At 38.3% G+C, this 26,481-nt stretch overlaps 2 protein-coding genes across 2 annotated transcripts in view; both read left to right on the forward strand.

Moving 5' to 3' along the window:
- LOC138708520 (uncharacterized) lies at nt 1–10,908 on the forward strand. The gene is made up of 4 exons (XM_069838636.1): nt 1–452; nt 7,768–7,971; nt 9,385–10,800; nt 10,889–10,908. The coding sequence occupies exons 1-4, from the start codon at nt 233–235 to the stop codon at nt 10,906–10,908; spliced, it is 1,860 nt and encodes a 619-aa protein (XP_069694737.1). The 5' UTR covers nt 1–232.
- Nucleotides 10,895–26,481, forward strand: part of LOC138709040 (calphotin-like) — a 20,035-nt gene continuing 4,448 nt past the window's right edge. Inside the window, exon 1 of the mRNA XM_069839521.1 lies at nt 10,895–13,011. Coding sequence (XP_069695622.1) covers nt 10,917–13,011 — 2,095 coding nt within the window. The 5' untranslated portion in view covers nt 10,895–10,916. The remainder of the gene's footprint in view (nt 13,012–26,481) is intronic.

Here is a 26,481-nt window from a genome sequence, read left to right on the forward strand (position 1 = left end):
TTGGGATTTCCTGGTCTCTGATCGGGTCAAAAACCCTGATGGAACTGATATTTAACCCTTGTGGAGAATTTCGGTGAAGTCCGGAGGGCCTAATTAGTCAAATCCACTCTCCTCACCTTCACGCTGGGGCCCCCTGGGATCTTTTAAGATGCGAAAGAGAGAGTGGTGTGCGGATAGCAATGGGAGGCTACCGCATTTATATATCCCAAGAAGATGATATGATAAAAATGCCATGATGAGTCTTTCCCTGGTAAAAAATTCCGGACGTAAACTATCCCCCCAATCGGATGTCCGGGTGGGGGATACTGGGGAAGGACATGTCATGACGAAATCCAACGGAGAGAAGAAAAGAAGATGGACAAGAAGATGGACAAGAAGATGGACAAGATGGACAAGAAGATTGAAAAGAAGTCCGACTTCAACGTGGGATGTGAAGACTCCGCCTGTACCAGGTAAGTTGGAAAACTTGAAGGAAACAATGAGAGGAATCAGAATGGATGTGATGGGAATATCAGAAGTGAGGTGGGAAAATCGTTTAACTTAATCCAAATTCGGATCATGTTTTATATATGCTTGAAGCTTTAAACTTCAGTTTTCTGAAAACTTTAAATTTTGAGTTGTTTCCCTTTTGAAATGGCCCGTCGATATTATGCTTGCAGGCTTGAAATCGATCTGTTTTTACTTAGGCAGTTGTTTACCAATACCCCTTTCCCTTTGAGTGCTAATACCGTACACACAACAATGAACCATAGTTTATTATTAAAAAACACAATTTAAATAAATAAATAGATTTTTAACTACAAAATACACTATTATGCACGTTAATAAGATACGGTAAACGCTTGTAATATCGTGATTGTTTGAGAATTTATTACAATTTTACGTATCGAGACAAAAATCAGTTTTTTTACGATAACGTATTAAGGATAAGTTCGTGGACATTTGGTCCTTCTCTCACTCTGTAAAACCGTGATAAGCTATCAAACACAGTATCACGATATTACTCGTATTACAGGATTACCAACTTTTACCCTACTTCGTTTTCCTCTTTTAATATTCCTCTTACAATTTTTATTCCATTTGAATGAAATATAGCTATTATTTTTTCTTTGAAAGTATTGACAATAAAATTCGGAATGCTTTATGGTTGCTGGGTCGTTAGTAGTCAGTATCATTTAACTGTGCTTATGTTTGAATCTAAATCCCACACAGCAATCAGTGTAGTGCAATGAAACGTGAAGGCATTTCATCAAGTCTTCTAAAGCCTTGTTTTTTAAGATCTTGATTTCAAGTGTTGATGGTTCACCTTGGAAACAAACACCCGCAAGAAGAATTTGTGGTATTCATTTTATTGGGAACGAGATCAGGACACCCCCAAAACTAGCATACCGTTCCCAGTATTTTTCTAAAAGATTACAAGAAAAAGACTGCCTCATCTCAACTAGCTCCCCAAAGATACGAAAGAGACGCAAAAAGAAGAAGAAAAAATGAAAATTTAAGTTTTATGGAAGGCGAATGCTCAACAAGTGTTATTTATAAAAATTAAATAGCCATACAGGCAGAAGTAAATGAAACTATTCTTGGTAATTTTGTTTTTTCTTTCACAACTGAAGCAAAAGTTTTAATATTGTAATTTCAAATTATCATAATACATAAGTTACTTATTATTAGGAATTTTATACAACCAAGTCACTATCCAATGCAGAAAGAGAGAAAGGCTAACTTTATTTATAAATAGGCCTATGTAGATAAATTAACGTGGAACAACCTTAAGTGAAATATTCATAATTATCATGAAATAATGTTATTTAATTATTATGTCTATTTACAATCCCCTAGTTACTTTCTTCTCACTAGGTATGGGAGGTAACTCATACATGGAGTTCTATCTCCTTGGCCCCCAAACACCTTCATTGCATGTAAAGACGACACCTTTACATTCTTTAGGAAACGTAAATTTGATTACTTTGCTCCAAAATATGACGGCCTTCCCTCACACTCTTCACCACTTAAGGATCCTTGCACACGAGCGACTTTTAGCCGCCAAGGTCGACTGCAAAAAGCAGTTGACCTCAGCAGCTTGTCGCGGGGATGCAGTCGGTAATGTATTTAAATGGAAAACGTAGGTTGCTTTACACATGAGCGCTGACCCCGACGGCAGACTCACAGTCAGTCCCCGCAACCGGTGGCAGCGTTTTCTGCTTACACAAAGACGAATTGTAGCCGCCAAGATCGGCGACATGCAGTGGTTCAGAATATAAATTTATCTGGATATAATTAATGTCTTTTCTCCTATTTAATAGATATTCATGAAACTTTGTATAGTAGTTACACGTAGTATATTTGTTTTGTATATAAACTTTGATAACGTTTTTATAAGGGAAACTACCCCTTATAGGGTGCATGTAGGGAAAATTAATAACTTTTCTCCTATGTAACAGATTTTCATAAAAACTTTGTGTAATAGTTTCGAGTAGTATATTTGTTTTGTATACAAACTCTGATTACGTTGGTACAAGGGGAAGTACTCCTTACAGAGGGTGTATTTAGAGAAAAATTAATAACTTTTCCCCTATTTAACAGATTTTCATAAATCTTTGTGCAATAGTTTCGGGTAGTATATTTGTTTTATATTTGAAAAGAAGAAGGAGAAGACTAACTGAAGTAACTTTCGAGGAATATCACTTTTGTTGCCGTCGTACAAAATTTTGTCGAATATTCTTTTGAGAAGATAAACTCCATATGTAGATGAAATTATTGGGGATCATCAGTGTGGTTTTAGGCGTAATAGATCAACTATTGACCAGATATTTTGTATTCCACAGATAATGGAGAAAAAATCGGAGTATAAGGGTACAGTGCATCAGTTATTCATAGATTTCAAAAAAGGCATATGACTAGGTTAAGAGAGAAGTTTTATATAATATTCTTATTGAATTTGGTATCCCCAAGAAACTTGTTCGATTAATTAAAATGTGTCTCAGTGAAACTTACAGCAGAGTTCGTATAGGTCAGTTTCTGTCAGATGCGTTTCCAATTCACTGTGGGCTAAAGCAAGGAGATGCACTATCACTTTACTTTTTAACTTTGCTCTAGAGTATGCCATTAGGAAAGTCCAGGATAACAGAGAGGGTTTGGAATTGAACGGGTTATATCAACTGCTTGTCTATGCGGATGATGTGAATATGTTAGGAGAAAATCCACAAACGATTAGGGAAAACACGAGAATTTTACTTGAAGCAAGAAAAGAGATAGGTTTGGAAGTAAATCCCGAAAAGACAAAGTATATGATTATGTCTCGTGACGAGAATATTGTACGAAATGGAAATATAAAAATTGGAAATTTATCTTTTGAAGAGGTGGAGAAGTTCAAATATCTTGGGGCAACAGTAACAAATATAAATTATACTCGGGAGGAAATTAAACACAGAATAAATATGGGAAATGGCTGTTATTATTCGGTTGAGAAGCTCTTATCATCCAGTCTGCTGTCAAAAAGTCTGAAAGTTAGAATTTATAAAACAGTTATATTATCGGTTGTTCTTTATGGTTGTGAAACTTGGACTCTCACTTTGAGAGAGGAACATAGCTTAAGGGTATTTGAGAATAAGGTGCTTAGGAAAATATTTGGGGCTAAGAGGGATGAAGTTACAGGAGAATGGAGAAAGTTACACAACACAGAACTGCAAGCATTGTATTCTTCACGTGACATAATTACGAACATTAAATCCAGACATTTGAGATGGGCAGGGCATGTAGCACGTATGGGCGAATCCAGAAATGCATATAGAGTGTTAGTAGGGAGGCCGGAGGGAAAAAGACCTTTAGGGAGACCGAGACGTAGATGGAAGGATAATATTAAAATGGATTTGAGGGAGGTGGGATATGATGATAGAGAATGGATTAATCTTGCTCAGGATAGGGACCAATGGCGGGCTTATGTGAGGGTGGAAATGAACCTCCGGGTTCCTTAAAAGCCAGTAAGTAGTAAGTAAGTAGTATATTTGTTTTATATACAAACTGAATACGTTGGTAGATGGGAAACTACACCTTAAGGGGGTGTATTTAGAGAAAAATTAATAACTTTTCTTCTATCTAACAGATTTTCATGAAAAGTTGTACAGTAGTTATGGGTTGTATATTGGTTTTGTATACAAACTCCGATTACGCTTGTATAAAGGAAAGTACCCTTTATAGGGGCTGAATTTATAGAAAAATTAACAACTACTCGTATTATTAATTTTTCTCCATTTTAACAGATTTTCATTAAAAACTTTGTACAGTAGTTACAGGAAGTATATTTGTTTTGTACAGCAACTCTTGTTACGTTTGAGGGAAACTACCCCTTATAAGGGGCACATTTAGAGGAAATTAATAACGTTTCTTCTATCTAACAGATTTTCGTTAAAATTTACACAGTAGTTATAGGCAGTATATTTGTTTTATATACAAACTCTAACTATACTTATGTAAAAGAAACTGTCTCATTGTAGGGGTGAATTTAGATAAAATTAGTACCTTTTCTCATACGAAACAGATTTTCATCAAAATTGTACGTTAGTTAAGGGTAACATATTTGTTTTGTATACAAGCTCTAATTATATTTGTGTAAAGCAAACTACCCCATTATAGGGGTGAAATTAGATAAATTTAATAAGTTTCCTTCTATCTATCAGATTATGATCAAACTTTGTACAGTAGTTAGAGGTAAAATATTTATTTTGTAACAAGAGGCAAAAGTTAGTGGAATAGGCTTTATGGCAGCTGACATGTATGCTCTTTTTATTTTGTGGCACGTTTCGGTGTAGTAATTGTAATTTCCTTGACAAAATTAGCAGTATCTCTCTTTCCCTGATCTGTCAAGCTTATCTGTGTAAGAAAGAGAAGTTGCTCCTTTTTTGTGACTGCAGTGTGTGTGGTAATTTAACGACGTTGTATCAAATACTAAGTAATTTAGCGTCGATGGGATTGGTGGTAGCGAGATATTTGACGAGATGAGGCCGAGGATTCGCCATAGATTACCTGACATTCGCCTTACGGTTCAAAAATCTCGGAAAAAATCCAACCGGGTAATCAGTCCAAGCGGAAATCGAACCCACGCCCAAGTGCAACTCCAGATCAACAGGCGAGCACCTCAGTCGACTGACGCTGGTGGCCTGCAATATGTTCTTAGCTTTCCTTCTCTCAGACCTTTCAGAAGCTTCAGAAAAAGGTTTCCTAGGTCTGCACCGTCTGTCACTTTTTCCAACAGATGATCGAATGATAACCCTGACATTCTGAAATAGTGAAGAAAATTATCTCCATAGGCACGAAGCTTGTGAAAAATACATTGAAATTGGCCATACTGCGCTCATTGAATGAGAATCCGATGTATCCGATATTTTCTATGTTTAAAACGTATTTTTCTAGGACGGAGAAGAAATAATAAAAGTAGTTCTTCCTCGACGTGCATTATTATGATGCGAGTGAAAATGACGCACCTTTTGCAGTTCGACTGCCTCCGGAACCGACGACACACAACGCCCGTATCGACTGTAGAGTCGCTCATGTCAACTGCGTCTGCCGTCGAAGAACCGCTCATGTCGGCGGCAAACCGACTGCTTTTTGCAGTCGACCTTGGTGGCTAAAAGTCGCTCGTATGTAAGGGCCCTAAGGAACGAGCAAGGGATAAACACTTAGCTCAGTTGCCAATTCTTAAAGTTATTGTAATATTTCATTTCTGCCACGTGCCTAAGACTTGAGGAGAAGATGGGAATTTACCAATTTCTGGAAGAAAGGCCGTCATGTTTTGGAGCAAGATATCCCTCATCATTATTAAAATCTAAAAAGCGTCACATTCCAGTACAATGCCCCGAAATTTTCGCATGTTATGCATCGTGTGAATATTGGATGAAAGAGTTATAAGAGTTATAGTGACAAAATTTTCTCCGAAGAACTTTTAATTGCACAACTGAACAACACTGCACAACACAGCATGTCTTAGTAGTCTACTTTAGTGTAATGTTTATTGTTATAATTGTTAGTGTAATGTTTATTGTTATAATTGCAACTAACAAACAATAAAATTACAAGAAATGGATAAGAAATAAAGAAAACTGAGCGACTTGGCTCAAACGGTAGTGTTTGAAACTAGTATTCGGAAGGCCCCAGGTTCAAATCCCTTGCTCAGTCAATCGTTTTTCATGGTTTCCCTCCGTCACGAAGGCACATGCCAGATTGGAAATTTACATAGGCCTGCCATGATTCATGATCTCCTTAATCACTAATATTATAAACATTAAAACAAAATGTAAATCAGTTACATGAACATAAGCCATCTATAACATACGACAATAAAAACAGAACAAAAATCCACGAGCTACTGATACAGCCAAACATCCTACACACGCGATATGACGAAATTAACACAGGCGTAAAACAGGATTGCGGTCTTTCCCACCTTCTGTTTATAATGCACAAGAATGAAATTCTTCAGGAATGGAGACAAATGCGACATGATCAGTTGCAGATAAACAGAATTTTAAAAATAGGTTCATTGGTATTTGCAGTATTTGCAGATGACCTGGTTTCAATAGCACCTACAGAAAATGATTTACAGTATTCAGTACATAATTTAAATATAATTGCAAAACAATATAACATGGAAATAAATACAGAAGAAAAGCGACAAAGTTATAGCCTTCTGGGAAAAATATTCTCTTCCACGTAAAATACGTTCAGAAGGCAAAATTTTAGAAAGACTTAAGGATTTTACATATCTTGGCTACAAATTAATATTTGATATTGATTTGAATATGAACAAAATTGTAAAATACTCCAAAACTATGGGAATAATTAACAGGGTAATGAAACCCTCCATGACACAGGAAATCACTAGAATACGCCCTTAATGAACCTTGTGCTCTGATATAGCAGTGAGGCATGGGTATTTAGGCGGGTGGCTGAAAGCAGAATAACAGTAACTAAATGAGGGTTATGCGAAGAACAGCTTGATATACAAAATGGAACCATAAACGCAACGACGAAGTATGGAACAACTCGGTCTGGAATCAGTATTCCATTTCATACAGAAATATCAGAGCTGGATGAGCCATTTGCGATGAATGAGATCCACAGAATGCGAAAAGTTATACTTTACTATCAGTCCCATGGGAAGAGATCTCTGAGACGTCCCAAAGAGTTGAAGAGGAAATTCCTCTTTATTATGAGATCGTAATAGGCCACATGGCCTAATAGGTTAAATGTTTGGATGAATATGATGATGATGATGATGATGAAGTCAGGTAGGTAGTGGTGTTTGGGAATGTTTCTTGTTGTACAGTAACTAAATGGAACAAAAGCATAGTGTGGTGGTTTTGGTTTTTCCACACCCACATTGCATATGCAAGGAATTTCCCGCCATCGGGTACAGTTAAGAGAAAAAATATTATGTGATTACAAATAATTTAGAATATTGTTGTTTTCACAAAATATTCTAATTTGGGGCTTCATTCCACAAAAATCTAAAAATACGTTACATTGCATGCTCATTAGTGTATTATATACAAGATCGCCTGAAATATGCAAAAATAGTATGTGCAATTAATTTGGAATATTCGTCATTACAATCGTTCAAAATGTGTATAAATTGATTTTGTATTACTTCCAAATGAACAGCAAAAATATGCAGTTGCACACGAATCCTCGTCCTATTAATAAGCCATTCACTGAAAGCCAGTGAATACATTGACACATGCTTAACGATCAAGTTTATTTTGCTTCTTGCAGAGGTGAAGGAACCCACAGATGACTATCGAAATATCCCCATCCTGAAGGCCATACCATCCATGCCAAATCTCATGGCAGCTCGCATGCCAACAACATCATTGGAACACCTACCAGCAGAAGAAGAAGAAGCTGAGGAAAAAATAACGAAGATTGGCTGCTGGTCCTTTTTAAGAAATGTATTTCGTAGACGTCGTCTTTTTAGGGGTAAGTAAATATACATTTTATGTCGGAGAGCCATTTTCAGATTGATCGCCCTCGGCGTCTTCCTTTGTTTCTGTTACAGTAATAGTACTTACATTATGTACACTCCTTAAAGTTACCAACAATTAAACCTTTCATTTTGTTTGGCACTCTTTTTCTTTATGTGCTAAAAATATATCTGAATCTCACACTCGGTCTCTTAGTTTCACTTAATGTGGCGACAATTAAGCACGTGTGGTTGTAATTTTCATTTAATTCTTTCGTTTCCAAACAAGTACATCATGCTTAGAAATATTTGGAGCTCTATATTGTGAATTAATCATATTTTTATTGCTAAGTAACAGAAAAGGGATGTTCTTTCTTCTGTTCTTATTTTTTTCACACTTTCGTCGCAACAAATATCTCGTAAAATGTTTAGAATGCAAAATTTTAGAAAGACTTAATGATTTTACATATCTCGGCTAGAAATTAATATTTGATTTGACTATGAGCAAAATTGTAAAATACTCCAAAATTATGGGAATAATCAACAGGATAATGCAACCTTCCATTTTACGAAAGTCCCTATAACACGCCTTTAATAAACATTGTTCACTGTTATGGTAGTGAGGCATGAACATTAAGGCGGGTGGATGAAAGCAGAATAACAATAACGAAATTAGATTTATGCAAAGAACAGCTTGCTGTACAAAATGGAACCACAAACACAACGACGAAGTATGAAAGAGCTTGATCTGGAATCAGTATTCCATTTCATACAGAAATATCAGAACAATTGGAAGAGCCATTTGCGACGTATGAGATCCCACAGAATCCCGAAAGTTATACTTCTCTACAAGTCTATGGGAAGAGATTTCTGGGACGACCCAAAAAGAGGGGGGGAATTCATCTTTATTGTGAGAGCCTAATAGGCCACATGGGCTAATAGGCTATTTGTATAGCTGCTGTTGATGATGATTAATTCAGGTAGGTAGAGGTGTTTGGGACTGCTTCTTGTTGTGCAGTAACAAAAGCATAGTGTGGTTGTTTGGATTTTTCCACACCCACATTGCATATTCAAGGAATTTCCCGCCACCGAGTACAGTTAAGATAAAAATATTGTGATAAACAATTCAGAATATTTTTTTACAAAATATGCGAATTTGGGGCTTTGTGCCACAAAATACTAAAAATATTGCTTGCTCATTAGTCTATTATGTACAAGAACGCCTGAAATATGCAAAAACATGCACAATTAATTTGGAATATTCGTCATTACAGTAGTTCAAAATGTGTATAAAATGATTTTGTATGACTTCCAAATGGACAGTAAAACTATGCAATTGCATACGAATCGTGGCCCTATTAATGTTATCACTGAAAGCCAGTGAATGCAATGACACATGCTTAACGATGAAGTTTATTTTTATGTTGCAGGGTTCTCGAAAGCCAGGCCAGCTCCCATACCACCCACGCCACCTTCCATACCACCTCCCGTGCCAGATCGCGCGCCATATGCTGTGCCAGATCCCATTCCAGGCCCAATTCCAAATCCCAACTCAACTCCCATACCAGATCCCATTACCAGCTCCTATTCCAGATATCATGCCATTGCTCCCATACCAGATCCCATATTAGCTCCCATGCAAGCTCCCACTGCTAGATCCCATGCTAATACCCATGTCACCGATGTTAGTTCGCATGACAGCTTCCATGCCAGGTCCCTTACAAGGTCTCAAGCGAGCTCCCATGCGAAATCCCTTGCCAGATGCCATGCCAGCACACCCGTGCCAGCTCCCATGTCAGATTCCTTGCCAGCTCACATGCCAGATTCCTTGCAATCTCCCATGCGAGATCCCATGCAAGCACTTATTTCCGGCTCTCTTGCCAGTGATCCCAAGGTAGATCCCCTATCAGCTCCCACGTCAGATCCCATACCAGCTCCCATCGCCAGTTCCCATGCCTTATCCCATGCCAGTGATTCCATGGCAGTTCCCATGCCTGATTCCATGCCACGTCCCATTACCAGCTCCCATGCCAGATATATTGCGAGGACCCATGCCAGATCCCTTACAAGGTCTCATGCTATCTCTCGTGCCAGCGATTCCATGTCAGCTACCATACTAGATCTCATGTCAGACCCAATGCCAGCTTCCATTTCAGTCCCCCTGCCAAATCCCATGCAAGCCCCCCTTCCAGGTCCCATGCCAACCCGCCTGAGGGTTGACATTGAAATTGACATGCTTCGTGCCAGTATAAGTGCCTCCATAGGTGCCTTACATGTCAGGCTAGGTCCCATGCCAGCTCGCATTCCTGCTGACATGCTAGCTCACATGCCAGCCCTCATGCCAGCTCCCATGCCAGCACCCATGCGAGCTCCTATGCCATCTCCCATGCCATGTTCCATGTCAATCCCCCTGCAAGTTGACATTCAAATTGTCATGCTCTATGCCATGATAAGTCCCTGTATAGGTGTCTTAGATGTAATGCTAGGTCCCATGCCAGCTCCAATTCCAGCTGACATGCCACCTGCCACACTAGGTATCATGCTAGATAACATACCACCAGCCATGCTGGATCCCATGCCAGCTGACATACTAGCTGCCATTCTAGTTAACATGCCAGCCTCGATCCTAACTGCCGTGGCAGCTCCCATGCCAGCCCTCATGCCAGCTCCCATGCCAGCCCTCATGCCAGCTTCCATGCTGGCCCTCATGCCAGATCCCATGCCAGCTCCCACGCCAGTCCCTATGCCAGCTCCCATGCTAGCCCTCCTGCCAGGTCCCACGCCAGCCCCCATGCCACGTCCCATGCCAGCCAATCTACCACTCGACATTCAATTTGCCATGCTCTGTATAAGTACCTTAGATGTCATGCAAGGTCCCAAGCCAGCCCCCCTGCCAGCTCCCATGCCAGCCCCCATGGCAGCACCCCTGCCAAGTCCCATGCCAGCCTACTTGATAGGTCCCATGCCAGCCCCCCTGCCAGTTGAAATTCAATTTGCCATGCTTCGTGTCAGGATAAGTGCGTGTATAGGTGCCTTAGATGTCAAGCTAGGTTTCATGTCACCTCTCATTCCAACTGATATGCCAGCTTCCTTGCCAGCCCCCATTCGAGCTCCTGTGTCAGCTCCCATGCCAGATAACATGCCAGCCTCGATCCTAACTGCCATGGCAGCTCCCATGCCAGCCCTGATGCCAGCTCCCATGTTAGCCCTCATGCCAGATCCCATGCCAGCTCCCACGCCAGCCCTTATGCCAGCTCCCATGCTAGCCCTCCTGCCAGGTCCCACGCCAGCCCCCATGCCACGTCCCATGCCAGCCAATCTACCACTCGACATTCAATTTGCCATGCTTCGTGCCAGGATAAGTGCCTGTATAAGTGCCTTAGATGTCATGCTAGGTCCCAAGCCAGCCCCCCTTCCAGCTCCCATGCCAGCCTCGCTGCCAGCTCCCATGCCAGCCCCCATGGCAGCACCCCTGCCAAGTCCCATGCCAGCCTACTTGCTAGGTCCCATGCCAGCCCCCCTGCCAGTTGAAATTCAATTTGCCATGCTTCGTGCCAGGATAAGTGCGTGTATAGGTGCCTTAGATGTCATGCTAGGTCCCATGTCATCTCCCATTCCAACTGATATGCCAGCTTCCTTGCCAGCCCCCATTCGAGCTCCTGTGTCAGCTCCCATGCCAGATAACATGCCAGCCTCGATCCTAACTGCCGTGGCAGCTCCCATGCCAGCCCTCATGCCAGATCCCATGCCAGCTCCCACGCCAGCCCTTATGCCAGCTCCCATGCTAGCCCTCCTGCCAGGTCCCACGCCAGCCCCCATGCCACGTCCCATGCCAGACAATCTACCACTCGACATTCAATTTGCCATCCTTCGTGCCAGGATAAGTGCCTGTATAAGTACCTTAGATGTCATGCAAAGTCTCAAGCCAGCCCCCCTTCCAGCTCCCATGCCAGCCTCCCTGCCAGCTCCCATGCCAGCCCCCATGGCAGCACCCCTGCCAAGTCTCATGCCAGCCTACTTGCTAGGTCCCATGCCAGCCCCCCTGCCAGTTGAAATTCAATTTGCCATGCTTCGTGCCAGGATAAGTGCGTGTATAGGTGCCTTAGATGTCATGCTAGGTCCCATGTCAGCTCCCATTCCAACTGATATGCCAGCCCCCACGCTAGCTTCCTTGCCAGCCCCCATTCGAGCTCCTGTGTCAGCTCCCATGCCAGATAACATACCACCAGCAATGCTGGATGCCATGCCAGCTGACATACCAGCTGCCGTTCTAGTTAACATGCCTGCGTCGATCCTAGCTGCCGTACCAGCTGCCATGCCAGCCCCCCTTCCAGGTCCCAGACCAGCCCCCATGCCAGCTCCCACGCCAGACCCCATGCCATTCCCCATCCCACGTCTCACGCCAGCTCCCATCCCAGCCCCCCTGCCAGGTCCCAAACCAGCCCCCATGCCAGCTCCCACGCCAGACCCCATGCCAGATAACACACCACCTGCCATGCCAGCTCCCATTCCAGCTCCCATGCCCGATCCAATGCCAGCCCCAATGCCAGCTCCCATGCCAGCCTCTACCAGCCCCCATGCCAGCCCCCATGCTAGCTTTCATGCTAGCTTCCATCCAACCCCCATGCCAGCTGCCATGCCATCCCCCATACCAGCTGCCAAGTCAGTCCTCATGCCTGATCCCATGCCAGCTTCCATGCCTGCTCCCATGCCAGCCCCCATACCAGCTCCCAAGCCAGGCCCCATCCTAGCTGCCGAGCCAGCTGCCATGCCTGCTCTCATGCCCGCTCCCGTGCCAGCCCCCATGCCAGGCCCCGTGCCAGCTCCCGTGCCTGCTCCCATGCCAGGCATCATCCTAGCTGCCGTCCGAGCTGCCATGCCTGCTCTCATGCCAGGCCCCATCCTAGCTGCCGTGCGAGCTATCATGCCAGCTCTCATGCCAGCTCCCATGCCAGCCCATCTACCAGCAGATGAAGAAGATGAGGAAAGAAGAATGATGGGTTGTCTCTGGCCCTCTTTAAGAAATGTATTTCGTGGGATTCGTCGTCTTTTTAGGCGTAAGTAGTTACCAATTTTATGTCTTAAAGAGCCATTTTCAGATAGATCACGCTCTGCGTGTTCCTACCTTTGTTTCCCTCACCATTTGTTCATAGTTAAGCAATTCTGTTAGAGTAATTTTACATTATGTGCAGTCCTTAATGTTACGAACTATTAAATCTTTCATTTTGTTTGGCGGTATTTTTCTTTATGTGCTAAAAATATGTCTGAATCTCATGCTCCGTCCCTTGTTTCCACCCAGTGCACAGTGAAAGATAATATCATATTAACAATATAACTTGCTTACCTTGGGACAGTGTTTCTCAACTGATGGCTCGCGTCCCCCTGGGTAGCCTATACTTGAACAGTGAAGTGGTAGGCCCAGTTTTCTTCGTCCATAATAAAGGCACTTAATTTAACACTTTATATATTATTAGTAGGGATCGTAAGTTAAGACATTAAAAATTGGCGTTTGTGGTTCCTAAAATAGCACTGAAAAATGGTATTTTAGGCTCCTAAAAAGGCACTAAGAATTGTATTCCAGACACCTAAAAGACACTAAAAATAAAAATTTAGGGAAAATTAACTACTGAAAATGTATGCCACACACAATAATTAATTTGGGCTATTTCGTTACTCGATGTTTTAATTAAATGCCAGTATTCGCTTTTTTGTTCTTTATGTAGGTATACACAGCAAATTAACATAACACTTCATGACCATTTAAAAGAATTAGATAAGTGGTATTTGTCCTACAGAATGTTTAATTTAGTGTGCACTTATTCGTCTTCATGTTCATAATTTGAATGACAGTACACAACAAACAACTTTTCAAGATTAAAACACTTGCTCTTGTGATGTCTATTGGACAAAATCTGTTTATATACCGAAAAGGATCTCTCAACATGCACTGTAGTGATTGGAACGTGCTTATACAGTACCATCCTGGCTACATTAAACCCCTTAGGAAGCTCACCACTGGTCCCACTTAGAACTTTATACACAGAATTAATGGTTTCATATCCAGGATTTCTTGAAAAAAAGACTTTTTAGCTTCTCATATATTTGAGCAGCATACTTGCCAGGAGCTACACATAATCTTTCTTTGCATTCAATAACAGAGATGTGGATTCACAAAATGACAGACTGCTGGATTCCAGTTGTTGAATGGTATCTGCTACAAACGTGAAATATGCATCGATATATGCTAAGTCTTCTTTAAGTCCTTTTTCTTGAAACACACATTGCGCTTCTTTGATTGACAGAGAATCATTCTCTGAAAATTCCTTAACAATTAGTGCTATTTGTTCAAAGTTATTCGCATAGTATTTTACTGCTCTCAACCATGTGAGCTCAGGGGGCAGGGGAGTGTCAGATAACTTCTCTCTAAATACAAAGATAATCCTAGACTGTGTGCTTCAAGCAGATACATCGTCTATGTTATGCAGGAGAAGGGTAGATAATAAAGTAAACAGTTATCTGAACTCAAGACAGTGACTGTCGGTATGAATGATGGGGCTAGTTAGGTAGAGGGTCTTAAGAATTCCATTACAAATCTTTGTATACTATAAAAACTATCAGTTTTTTTCAGTTTCATGGAAAAAAATTAATAATGAGTGCTGTTAACTATATATCCCTATACAGAAAAAGGAAAAAAGAACAAAAATAAAAACAAAAAAGGCACAAACTGTAAAAAAGGCGAATATAGGCAATATAAAACTTCACCACAAGATTTAATTTTTCGTGATTCGTATACATAAATTAACAGCCTTAAAAAACGTACATTAACAAAATAGGCATTTTTCCTAAACTTCCGATCCCTAATTATTAGTGTTCATTGAGTTAATATGTGCCTTATGTGTTAGAAACATTGTACGATTATGTTCATGACTGTTTAATTGTAACTTTTTAGTGGTTGTCACATATTAAAGTAACTTCACTGTTTATTATATTTATTATGGGGCACTTAATAAATAAGAAATCTAAGCAAGCACGCACACAATGCAGTTTTAGAAACAATTTAATAGGATAAAGAATGTTCATTGATCACTGTCACTAGTATTGGTATTGTCTTCCTCTCCGAAAGTTGTTATTGTGCTTGTAGTAGGCCTACTTATGAGGCATCCCTTGTTTGTTTTGGAACTGAATGGGTTTATGACTTCCACAAGTAGGATCCTTTTTTTGTCTTTTGTTCGGTACTGTTGGTGGAGGGATGTTATAAAAGGATCAGAGGTGGCAAGGAGTCGATTGAATACATCACGATTAGTGGCCTCTCTTGAAATATTTCTGGTAAGATGTTCACGAAATTGCTTAAGATGTTTATTCCTTGCTTCTTGGGCTTCTTCCGACATTTGTCCAATTGGAAGTAATGCCTCGGAAATAAAAACAGAACCATGAATGAGTATTTTATGTACAGTGACAGGCATGGGATACCAAAAGTACATAATAATAATAATAATAATAATAATAATAATAATAATAATTATTATTATTATTATTATTATCCGTGGTGCTACAGCCCATGAAGGATCTAGCACGATGGTTAGCACGATGATCCCCCCAGCCGTTATAGCTGGCTTTCGCAACTGGATTTCGCTACCTATCGTACATCACGATGCTGAGTGGGCACTGGTCCCATACACTGGCCGAAATTTCATGAGAAAATTTCTTCCCCCATGAGGACTCGAACCAGCGCGCATTCCATAATGTGGGTCCTAGGCAGGATGCCTTAGACCACGATGCCATGGCATGGGACATACCAAGAGTACAGTGAGACAAATAATCTGGCAGTCTCCCTTGCATATTTTAAAATTCATTTGTGTTTATTTCAAATCCACAGGATATAGTTTTAAGTATAATTACACATCTGTGGATGAGATTCCTGTCAATGCCAGTTATTTGTGCACTTACTCCTTCATTATCAAAAAATCGTCTGGCAGTGTTGCCATCGTTTGTGTTTCAACTTCCTCCTGTCTTGGGTTGGTCTACCGAGAGCCCTAATTCAAAACGGAATTTACTTTGGATTTCTTTCTTGCAAGTGACCACACCTTCTTTCAACTTCTTGCCTCTCACTTGCCAAACTTGAAATGCTAAACAGTAGGAAAGATGCCAGCCATGCAAAGTTGACAAACCAAATTTAAAAGTAGATGTGTCTTCTTGCCTATGCCATTTAACTGGTTCATTTCTTTCGGTGTTGCCCTGCAGATGTAACACCTTTGGATTGATAAAGTTGACATCACAGCATTATAAATTTTGCCATCTATCATGGTTAGTACAATTTCATGGTTAATTTCTAGCTCTTTTCCAAATAAATTAATGTGAGTGGAACTGAGAGCACATATCTGTTCTTCAATGTAAGCTACTTCTTCCTTAGAAAGTTTGGCAGTCTTTTCTAGAAATTGTACCCATATGTGGCGACAGTACAATGTAGAAGACGGTCGACGATTTTGCCAATCAATAATAATTTTTTCTCCATTTTCGTTTGAAGAATAAAGCTGCAAGGGAACCATAGACGTGAAGAAAATATCAGAGTCGGAAAATCCCTCCGCCTTTTGTTTGTAGAGTGAATGTCCTCTACTGCCATCACAACCCCACTTTGAAAATAATGTCATAGATAGTTTTTCGTCTTTCGTATTCTCAATTATTGGTTCATGTGACCTCAGAATTCGGCTAGCAGCATGATTCAATAGATCTTGAAGTTTTACTTCTGTAAGGAATTCTGTGACCATTACAGATTCAGGGTAACTTTTCTTTACATTTAAAATCCTTTTATACGATGGATATATATCTGCATTTCGATCTTTGGCACCTCATCTCATCATATTGTACTGGTGTGTTGTAAAATCTGCCTCCAGGAAAAGTGCCAATGCTTCTTCTTCATCATAGCATCTTGTAACAGAGCTGCTAGTTGATGCCAACGTCCAGCTTTTTCTAATTTTGAAAGCTCTAGTAGATGTTTTATTCATCTCCTCTTAAAGCCTAGCATGGTCTTCACCTAGCATGGTCTTCACTGCCAGACTCGCAATACTTCATTTTTGCAGCCAATGTTAAACTTTCCGCACTTTCTGCTGATTTTCTTACATTTTCAATTTTTCTACGCTTAGATGTACTACTGTTCCCCCCAAACTCTGCCTGTGGTCTTCTTCGTTTCTGTAGAGTAGGTTTCACAACATTTAAACCACAAACAAACTCTTAATCTAACCACTGCTCATTGTTTTTAAAAAATCTATCACTCATCCTGTTCGATTTATCGAGTCTGCAAAACAAATTACTGAAAAAACGGGAAAAATGTCTTTCTAACAATTTAATTTGATTGTAGGAGCCTTCTATACCGATTTTTGTAATAAGAAACTGCAATACTACGTCTTTTTGTTTTTCACTACCGCTTTTTTCCTTCTATAAATCATGTAACAATTCCTTCCTTTTGCAATGGTACTCCATTCTGAAACCAAAATAAATGACGAAAAATTTGTTAATTTTAACTTTTCTAACTATTTGATAGCCAAATTGAACATAGTTTTGCTTTAGAGAAGAAATTAACTAATACTGAGAATATTCGTATTTTAGACGATTAATTTGAAATACGCCAATAAATATATTTATCTAAATCTTATCAAAAGGGGCAAGTATGGGCAGTTTTACCTATCGAGATCATTAAGTAAACATGTGAGACTACACATTGGTCGAGGAAATAACACGGGGCAACATGAGGCAATTTTTGTTATTCTGCATAAAGACCGAACTTAAGGAATCACAAAATAAAATTGTACATAATATGGTTGGCGGCCAGGTAGCTCAGTTGGTAGAGCAACTGGCTATGGACTGGAAGGTCCGGGGTTCGATCCCAGGTGGTGACAGGATTTTTTCTGGTTGCCAAACTTTCAGAATGGTCCCAAGGTTCACTCAGCCTCCTATAAAATTGAGTACCGGGTCTTTCCTGGGGGTAAAAGGCGGTCAGAGTGTGGTGCCGACCACACCACCTCATTCTAGTGCCGAGGTCATGGAAAGCATAGGGCTCTACCTCCATGCCCCCAAAGTGCCTTCATGGCATGTTACAGGGATACCTTTTTTTTTTTACATAATATGGTTACATGTCCTTAGCCAAGCATAATATACTTAATCATTATAATAATAACAACGTACTCTTAATTCAAAAACATAACTCTAACAATCTATAATAACACTTACCTGAAAATCAACCATAGAAGCACAAAAAAAATACCGGTAACTGAATTTCTGATTGAAAAACACACAGCCACAACACAGCAAAAACGACACTTGATGCACTGGCTTCAAAGGTTCGAATACAACTGCATAGAATTAGACCTGCTACGAGGGTGGCTGTTTTATGACCGTCAGACCTTGGAGATAGTTGGGGTATATTGTAAACACCATAAAACTAAAAATGGAAGAATTATTTTTGGCCAGCTTTTGAGTCTCTTGGAAACACTGTGCAATGTGGCGACAATTAAGCATTGTGGTCACATTTTTCATTTATTTTATTTCTTTTTAGTAGGTTATTTTGCGAACCTGTATCAACATCTTAGGTTATTTAGTATCTAAATGAGGTGAAGGTGATAATGCCAATGAAATGAGTCTGGAGTCTGGCACTGATAGTTACCCAGCATTTGCTCACTTTCCCTCTAATTACTTATCTTTTATTATAAACCATGAAGTCATTACGACATAAATATGGAATTTATTATTAGTGAAGCTACAAGATCTCGTACAATTAGTTAACACAAAATGAACACTTTCAGGAATATCTGGTTTTCTAAAAAATATTCTTTTAAATATACATATAAGCATGGATCAATAAAACAACCACAATGAAAATTTAACTATTGGATTGTTAAAATGTGTGTTACAAATGTAACATCAATAGGTTATAGAGAATAACCAAAGTCCATATTATAAAATATGATGCCATGGTTAAATGCAAAAACTAATAAAGGATTTTCTTGATAGTATGTCATAAGTGCGTAGAACAGTTTTAATGGTTAGGCCTACTCAAAACAGTTAACATAATTTAAAACTAAGGTACACAGTGTATAATATAAATATCCTGAGTATCTTCATCAATATGCAATCTGGTTGTACATGCTATGTTACGTAACGTGATCGTGTTGTTTCATTTTGGGTGATAAATTTGAGGAGAAATCCTGCAACCACAATAAGAGAAGATTTTTAGAAAAATTTAAGTATGAATACATGAACCGTGAAAGGTGATGTGTGAAGAATGCTGTTTGATGTAATACTTACATGGAAGTTGTTGGGGGGAGGGTCACCAACCTTGAAGTAGCATAGCAGAACACGATTGACCTTTACAAAAAGTGATTGGCATGAAGAAAACTATGTAGGCTACCTGGCAGAAGTACTGGATCAATCTGAGAATTAATTTTATTACGATTTTGTATAGAGGATTAGGTATTTAAGTTGGATAATTGTTCGTTAGTTAAATGTGTATTATTATGCATATGAATTGCCAAAAAAATACCAGTGGTAGAGCATGAAGAACTGAATAAAATATCAAACAAACGAATATAAAAAAAATAAGAAAGTAGAATGGAAAATTTTTGGATTGTTTTACACAATCTGTTACACAGGAATGAGATATGCTTGTCCCATTTTAAATATTGGTCAATAATAATGCCTAAATATTTAACTTGTGAGGATATACTCAAAGCATTACATGAGCAAGTAGGTAGGTTACAATCATGTATTATTATGTTTCTATTATTATTTATGTTTAGTTCTTCAAGGTCATGTGGTGTTAATGAAAATGCTATTAATTTTGTTTTAGAAATGTTCAAAGAAAGTAAGTGAGCATGCAGCCATTCTTTAATAATATTAATGCTACTGTTAGAATTTTGATAAGTTTCATTCCAACTCGAACTGCTAAATATAACCACACTATCATCAGTATAAGAATACAGAGTACCAGAATATTTCTTAATGTCAATTTTAAGTAAATCGTTGATATATATTAAAAACAAAACAGGACCTAAAATCATCCCTGAGATACACCTATACCAATGTTACGTAATTCACTAAGGTGATCATTGATTTTAGTTGACTGAGTTCTGTTACTTAAGTAAGATTTAAATAATTTTAAAGCCAATCCATTAATTCCCAATCTATTCATTTTATTAAAAGTATATTGTGATTGACTGTATCGAAAACTTTTTGTAAGTCTAGAAAAATTCCTAGACATTTATTTCCTACATCTAATTGTTGAATTATTTTTTAAGTAACGGCCATAATAGCATCATCAGTACACAAATTTTTCTGAAACCAAATTGATTATCATTTAGCGGTTTATTATTTTTTTTTTTTTTCTAAAAATTGTGTTAACAGTGTTTTTATACAATTTTCAAATACTTTAGAGAGACTGGGTAATAGTGAAATGGGTCTGCAATTATTAAGATTATATTTGTCACTAGACTTGTGAATTGGTATCACCACAGTATGTTTTAGGGCTGAGGGAAATACATCTTGAGATATGCACCAATTAAATATAAAGGCAAGTGGTTTAGAAATAGCTTCGATAATAAGTTTCAGAGTATTTGTTGTAATACCATCAATACCAGGAGCAACATTATTTTTTAAACTATTTACAATATTAACGATTTCACATTCGTTTACAGGAAACATAAACATAGATGATAAACTTTCATTATAAGTAAGCTTATAGTGATGAGTATTAAATACTTTCTTTTTTAAATTAGAATATACGATGTCATGACCTACATTAGTAAAATGATTGTTAAATTCGTTTGCAATAGTTTCCTTATTTTCAATTTTTATTCCATTTCGACTTATAATTGTCTTTAATATAGTATTTTTATTACATTGGCTGTCAGTAGCTTCGTTTATGGTCTGCCAAAATTGCTTTGGATTATTTTTATTTTTGTCAAATTTTTCAGAATAATATTTGATTCTCTGAGTCCTTATTACATTAGTGAGAATATTTCTATATTTTCTGTAATAATTTAATAAAACAGTGCTTTGTGGGTCACGTTTAACTTAGCTAACTTATCTCTAGATAGTATTGATTTAACAATACCTGTGGTAATCCAAAGTTTAATTTTTTTGTACTTACTTGAGAATTTGAGAGGGACATGATTAGAATATTTGCAAGTAAGGACTTCATTGTAGAATATAGATTTCCAAGTCATATTATTAATATGATTATATTAGGCTTTTATGGTTTATAATTAGCTTATAATTGTCCGAAGGTTCAGTGGCTTCTCTGCTGATACTTTTATTACTGGTTGACAACAATGCAAAAGTCATATAATGATCTGTTATTGCACTTGCGTAAACTCCAGGTATAAAATTTAAGTTATTTCCAGTTTTTAGGAAAATATGGTCAAGACATTAATTGAATGATGGACGATCAATGAAATGTAAGTAATTGATTAACTAGCGGACTTACTCGTGTTAATTATCTAAGTCTGTGCGGCTTACAGCTGTTTCGGTGCTTCATCACACCATCCTCAGAGCCTACTAGATCTCGGCGTCATCTAGAACTCCTCTGCCTGTTGTGTGGGTGCGTTTGATTGTTGAAAAGTGGAGTCAAATAGTGTGTGTGTACTGAAATTGATCTGTGTGTTGAGAATTTGATCGGGGTGTGTTTGTATATTTTGTTGAGTTTTTGGTTCTTGGGTTGTATGTGTAGGATTTCCTCGTCCGCATTTATGTTATTATATGCATGATTAGCATTGTTTATGTGATCGGCGTATGTAGATGTATTGTGTCCTCTGGTTATTGCATTAATGTGTTCTTTGTAGCGTGTTTAGAATGATCTGCCTGTCTGTCCAATGTAGAACTTGTCGCAACTATTACATGTGAGTTTGTTTACACTTGTGTGGTCGTATTTATTTGTTTGTGTTTTTTGTGTGTTGAGATGTCTTTGTAGTGTGTTTTCTGTTCTGTATGCTATGTTGTATTTCTGCTTTCTGAATGAAGATGCGATCTTATGTGTGCTTTTGTTTTCATATGTTAGTGTGATGTATTTCTTGTGTTCTTGTGTTTATGTTGTGTTTTGCGTGTTTTTGTGTTTTTTAACTTTTTGTTTTGTTTTTCTTATGATGTTGTCTATTGTGTTTGGATTGTAACCGTTTTCTTGTGCTATGTGTTTGATTGTGTTCACTTCTTCATTGTAGTGTTGTTAGCTCATGGGTATGTTGAGTAATCTGTGTACCATTGTCCTGAATGCAGCATGTTTGTGTTGTATGGGGTGGTTAGAAGTGTTGTGTATGTGTGTGGTGGTGGTGGTTGGTTTTCTGTTTATTTTGAAGGTGTGTTTGTTGTCAATTTTTGTTATGGTGATGTCTAGGAAATTTATGGAGTTGTTGTTTTCAAGTTCCAGTGTATATTGAAGTTTTGGGTATAATTTGTTTATGTATTGGTGTAGTTTGTGTATTTGTCTTTTGTTTCCTTTGTATAGTATGAGTATGTCGTCTACGTACCTGTGCCAATATATTATGTTGTCTGCATATTTGTTGTGTTCATTGTTGAGTATGTATGTTTATTCTATATTGTGTAAAAATATCTCTGCTAGTATGCTAGATATGGGTGATCCCATTGGCAATCCTTCTGTTTGGGTGTAGTATTTGTTGTTGTGTGTGAAATAGTTTTGCTTTGTTATGATGTCTGTGATTTGGATGATTTCTTCTATGTATTCTTGTGGTGTATTGTTGTCTATGGGCATTTGTTTTAGTATCTGTAATGTATCTTGTATTGGTATGTTAGTGTATAAGTTAGTGATATCGAAAGATGCTAGTGTTGCACTGTGTGGTATGTGTTGTTGTTTTTTTATTTTGTTGACTAGGTCTATAGTGTTTTTTTATTGTTGTCTGTTTTCTGAATTTTATATTGTTTGTGATGATTTTGTCCATGTGTGTGGCTAGTTTGTGTGCTGGTGCCTGTTTGTAGTTGATTAGAGGTGTAATGTTTTCTTTATGTATTTTGGGTACCGGTAGTGCATTGGGTTTAGGTGCTGCTGGTTTGATTGGTTTCAGTGTTGTTTCATGTTTTGCGGTATTACGTGTTTGCTTTTTTTGATTGTGCTTTTTACTGTGTTGTGGTATTGTGTGGTGGGATCTTTTTCGAGTTCTGTGATGTTGTTTTGTTTAAAGTATGTTTATATTTTGTTGTGCACAGTAATACTACACAAACAAGACTTACGAGTGCTATGCTTACATCATGTTGCACCAATTCACTATCGCCTTTGACTTCATAAGTTAATTGTTCATCAATCTCCGGAACTCCAAATAGCATTTTATTGTCTCTGTGTGTGTACTGCTGTAGATCACTCACTTCCTGTTTGAGATGGTCATTCTCTTGCGCTAGCCTCTTCATCACTTCCTGCGTGGAGTTGAGTTCATGTCTTGTGTGCGCCAATTTCTCTCTAACACTGTTGAACTTGGAAGACATGAATTCAACTGATTTTCTTAGTTCATTCACCTCCATATGCACTGAAGATTTAAGATCCTCAAACATAAGTTTGAGGGTGGAAATAATCTGATTGTCCTGATCCTTTCCACTTCCTCCTTCACAGTTTGCATCTTTGTTTCTACCCATCGTTAAGACTGTAGTAACTTGCAACACGGAGCACACAAAAACCCGACTGCAGTCTCCAAGCTTCTGAACTGAACTGTGATGATTAGATGTTTGATGTATGGTATAATTTATTGATGTAGGTTTCCAGTAAATGAAGGTTATGAAGTATTATTGTATATTATTAAAGTGTCGTCAACATATCGAAAGTATGCTTTAATGCTATGTTGTAGCTGTATATTAAGAATATGTTGCTTTTATAAGTGCTGAAGGAAAATATCGGCTATGAAGCCTGACACAATCTCCCATAGCTAAACCTTTTGTTTGTTTGTATATTTTATTATCGAAAGTAAAATAATTTTGATATAAAGAAATGTGTAATATATTTTCAATTTGTTTTACTGTGCTAGGGTTGATATGTAATCCTTGTAATTTTGTAACTATTATTTGAATGGTTTCATCTATGTGAATGTTCGTATAAAGATTTTCTGTCCAAGGAAATCATTTTATCATGTTTATTGACTTTTAACACACCTAACTGTTGAATAAGTTGTTGAGAATTCAGAAGTGTACATTTATTTTCTATTGGAAGTGTGTGTGTTTTTTTTTAGCTGTAACAGGAATTTATTAATTTTGTGATTTGGAGCCTGCATACTATTAACGACAGGTGTAATTTATAAATTTGCTTTATGAGTTTTGGGTAGTCTTCAAGATAGAGATACTAGGGTTTTTACTTATATATCTGTAGGGTTTTGACGGGAAATTAGGTCAACTGCTGATTTTATAGCCTGCTTTATTTGTTTTTGATAGAGTTCAGTAGGATCCACTTTAAGTTCTGTTATTTGATTTTTAGTGATAAATTCTGATGTTTTGTTAACGTAATCTTCTTTTTTTCCCATTAGAACAATAGAATCGAATTTATCAGCTTTAATATGAATGATATTATTTCGATTAAATTTTTACTCTAGCTTGATGACCTTCTTATGTTCGGATTTAGCTTTTTGTATTTGATGTTTGGTTTTGGGATCTTTAATATACTCTGAAATTATTTTTGAAGTTTGATATCTTAGGTGTTCTTTATTTTCATGTGAGCTACTTTGTATAATATGTTCTGTCTCTGTTATTAAATTGTCGAGAATTTTATTTTCATCACATGGTTCGTAGTTATGTATTGTAGCCTCTGTTAATGATTTCTATTTCTGATGGGGAAAGAGAAGTGTCTTTTGAGTTGGTTAATCTATTAGTTGAATTGATGATGTAGTTTGCTGCGATTTTGAAGTTAGAAGGGTGTCTAATTTCTTGTTTAAAGTTTCATATTTAGTTTTCATCAATTGATTAACTTTATCTTGTCTTTTTTTTTTTTTTTTTTTTGTATGCTATCCCAATATATACCAGTTGATTTTGCTGTGAGTAGATGCAGTGTATATAATTTATTGCTGAGTGTTTCTTTTTTCTTATTTTGAAATTTAATTTAATTTTTGAGCCAACAGAATTGAGTTTGTCATTGAATTTCTTGGCAGCTATGGAATTATTATTGATCACTTTATGTTGAAGGCATTGTTTGTTGAACCGAAGATTGGCTTTGGTTTTATGTAATTTCACCTTAATGTTCAACTACTGTCTTCGCGCTACGAGTTGGCGCGTGGAGTGGATAGGCGGGACGGGGGAACTTTACGCTACACTCTGACCTGAAAACTTCGGTCTACTTGACTATAAGGGAACGAAGTCAGACATATAAGATTCCGCATCTTAAGTGTTGTTGTCGGTATTACTATCATCACATTTTTTTTTTTTTTACTTGTTGGACTATCATCTGTCCATGATAATCAACTGTTGCTGTTCCCGCCTTGTATAGTAACTCGCATCTCTCGACAAAGCAAAGAGCTCCAACCGGATGGACAACAATGAGTCTGTTGGACTCATTTACAGTAGTTAAAATTCCCGTAACATTTTTAACCTGTCAGTACTTGGGAAACGTTAAATTTGTGTCTATCCGTATCTCGTCCAAGTACAAAATCGGTTTACCCTCTTCCCTAACCTGTTCTATTTTCTGTAGATATCTTCACCTCCAATTTACAGTGTTTTCCCCTTCAATTAAACATTTTCTTCTCAATGTACACTTCTTCCACCCGAAACCCCTTTTCCTTCAGTATTCGTCTTAATGTTGCCTTCCATTTGAAATAAATTCTCTCTTGTAATACGGGAAAAAGTTTCTTGCAGCTTGGTACTACCCTCTTTTTACTTGACTGTTTAACGACACTATATCAACTGCTAGGTTATTTAGCGTCGATAGAATTGGTGACCCGACATAATTAGGAACATTAAATCCAGACGTTTGAGATGGGCAGGACATGTAGCACGTATGGGCGAATCCAGAAATGCATATAGAGTGTTAGTTGGGAGGCCGGAGGGAAAAATACCTTTAGGGAAGCCGAGACGTAGATGGGAAGATAATATTAAAATGTATTTGTGGGAGGTGGGATATGATGATAGAGAATGGATTAATTTTGCTCAGGATAGGGACCAATGGCGGGCTTATGTGAGGGCGGCAATGAACCTCCGGGTTCCTTAAAAGCCAGTAAGTAAGTAAGAATTGGTGATGGCGAGATGGTATTTGGCGAAAGAGGCCGAGGATTCGCCATTGATTATCTGACATTCGCCTTCCTGTTGGGAAAAAGCTCGGAAAACCCCAACCAGCTAGTCAGCCGAAGCGGGAATCGAACCCATACCCGAGCGCAACTCTGGATGAACAGGAAAATGCACTATCTCCTGAGCTGCGCCGGTGGCCATCTTTCTTGTTTATCAACCTCCGATCAAAGTCATCTACATTTGCGTTTCGGTAATCTGGACGTTTCTGTCCCCATCTCCCAAGTGTCGACAACGCACTTTCTTCTGTGCAGTCTTTCATTTCAGTCATTATACGCTGT

This window comes from Periplaneta americana, chromosome 11, assembly GCF_040183065.1.
Source record: "Periplaneta americana isolate PAMFEO1 chromosome 11, P.americana_PAMFEO1_priV1, whole genome shotgun sequence".
NCBI classification, from domain to species: Eukaryota; Metazoa; Arthropoda; class Insecta; order Blattodea; family Blattidae; genus Periplaneta; species Periplaneta americana.

Bases quoted from the DNA above. Each gene is read 5' to 3' on its own strand.
- LOC138708520 (XM_069838636.1), top strand. From the start codon at position 233: ATGATGAGTCTTTCCCTGGTAAAAAATTCCGGACGTAAACTATCCCCC. The intron at 7,972-9,384 runs GTAAGTAAATAT...TTTATGTTGCAG, and splicing joins TAGACGTCGTCTTTTTAGGG to GGTTCTCGAAAGCCAGGCCA. The intron at 10,801-10,888 runs GTATAAGTACCT...ACCCCTGCCAAG, and splicing joins CATTCAATTTGCCATGCTCT to TCCCATGCCAGCCTACTTGA.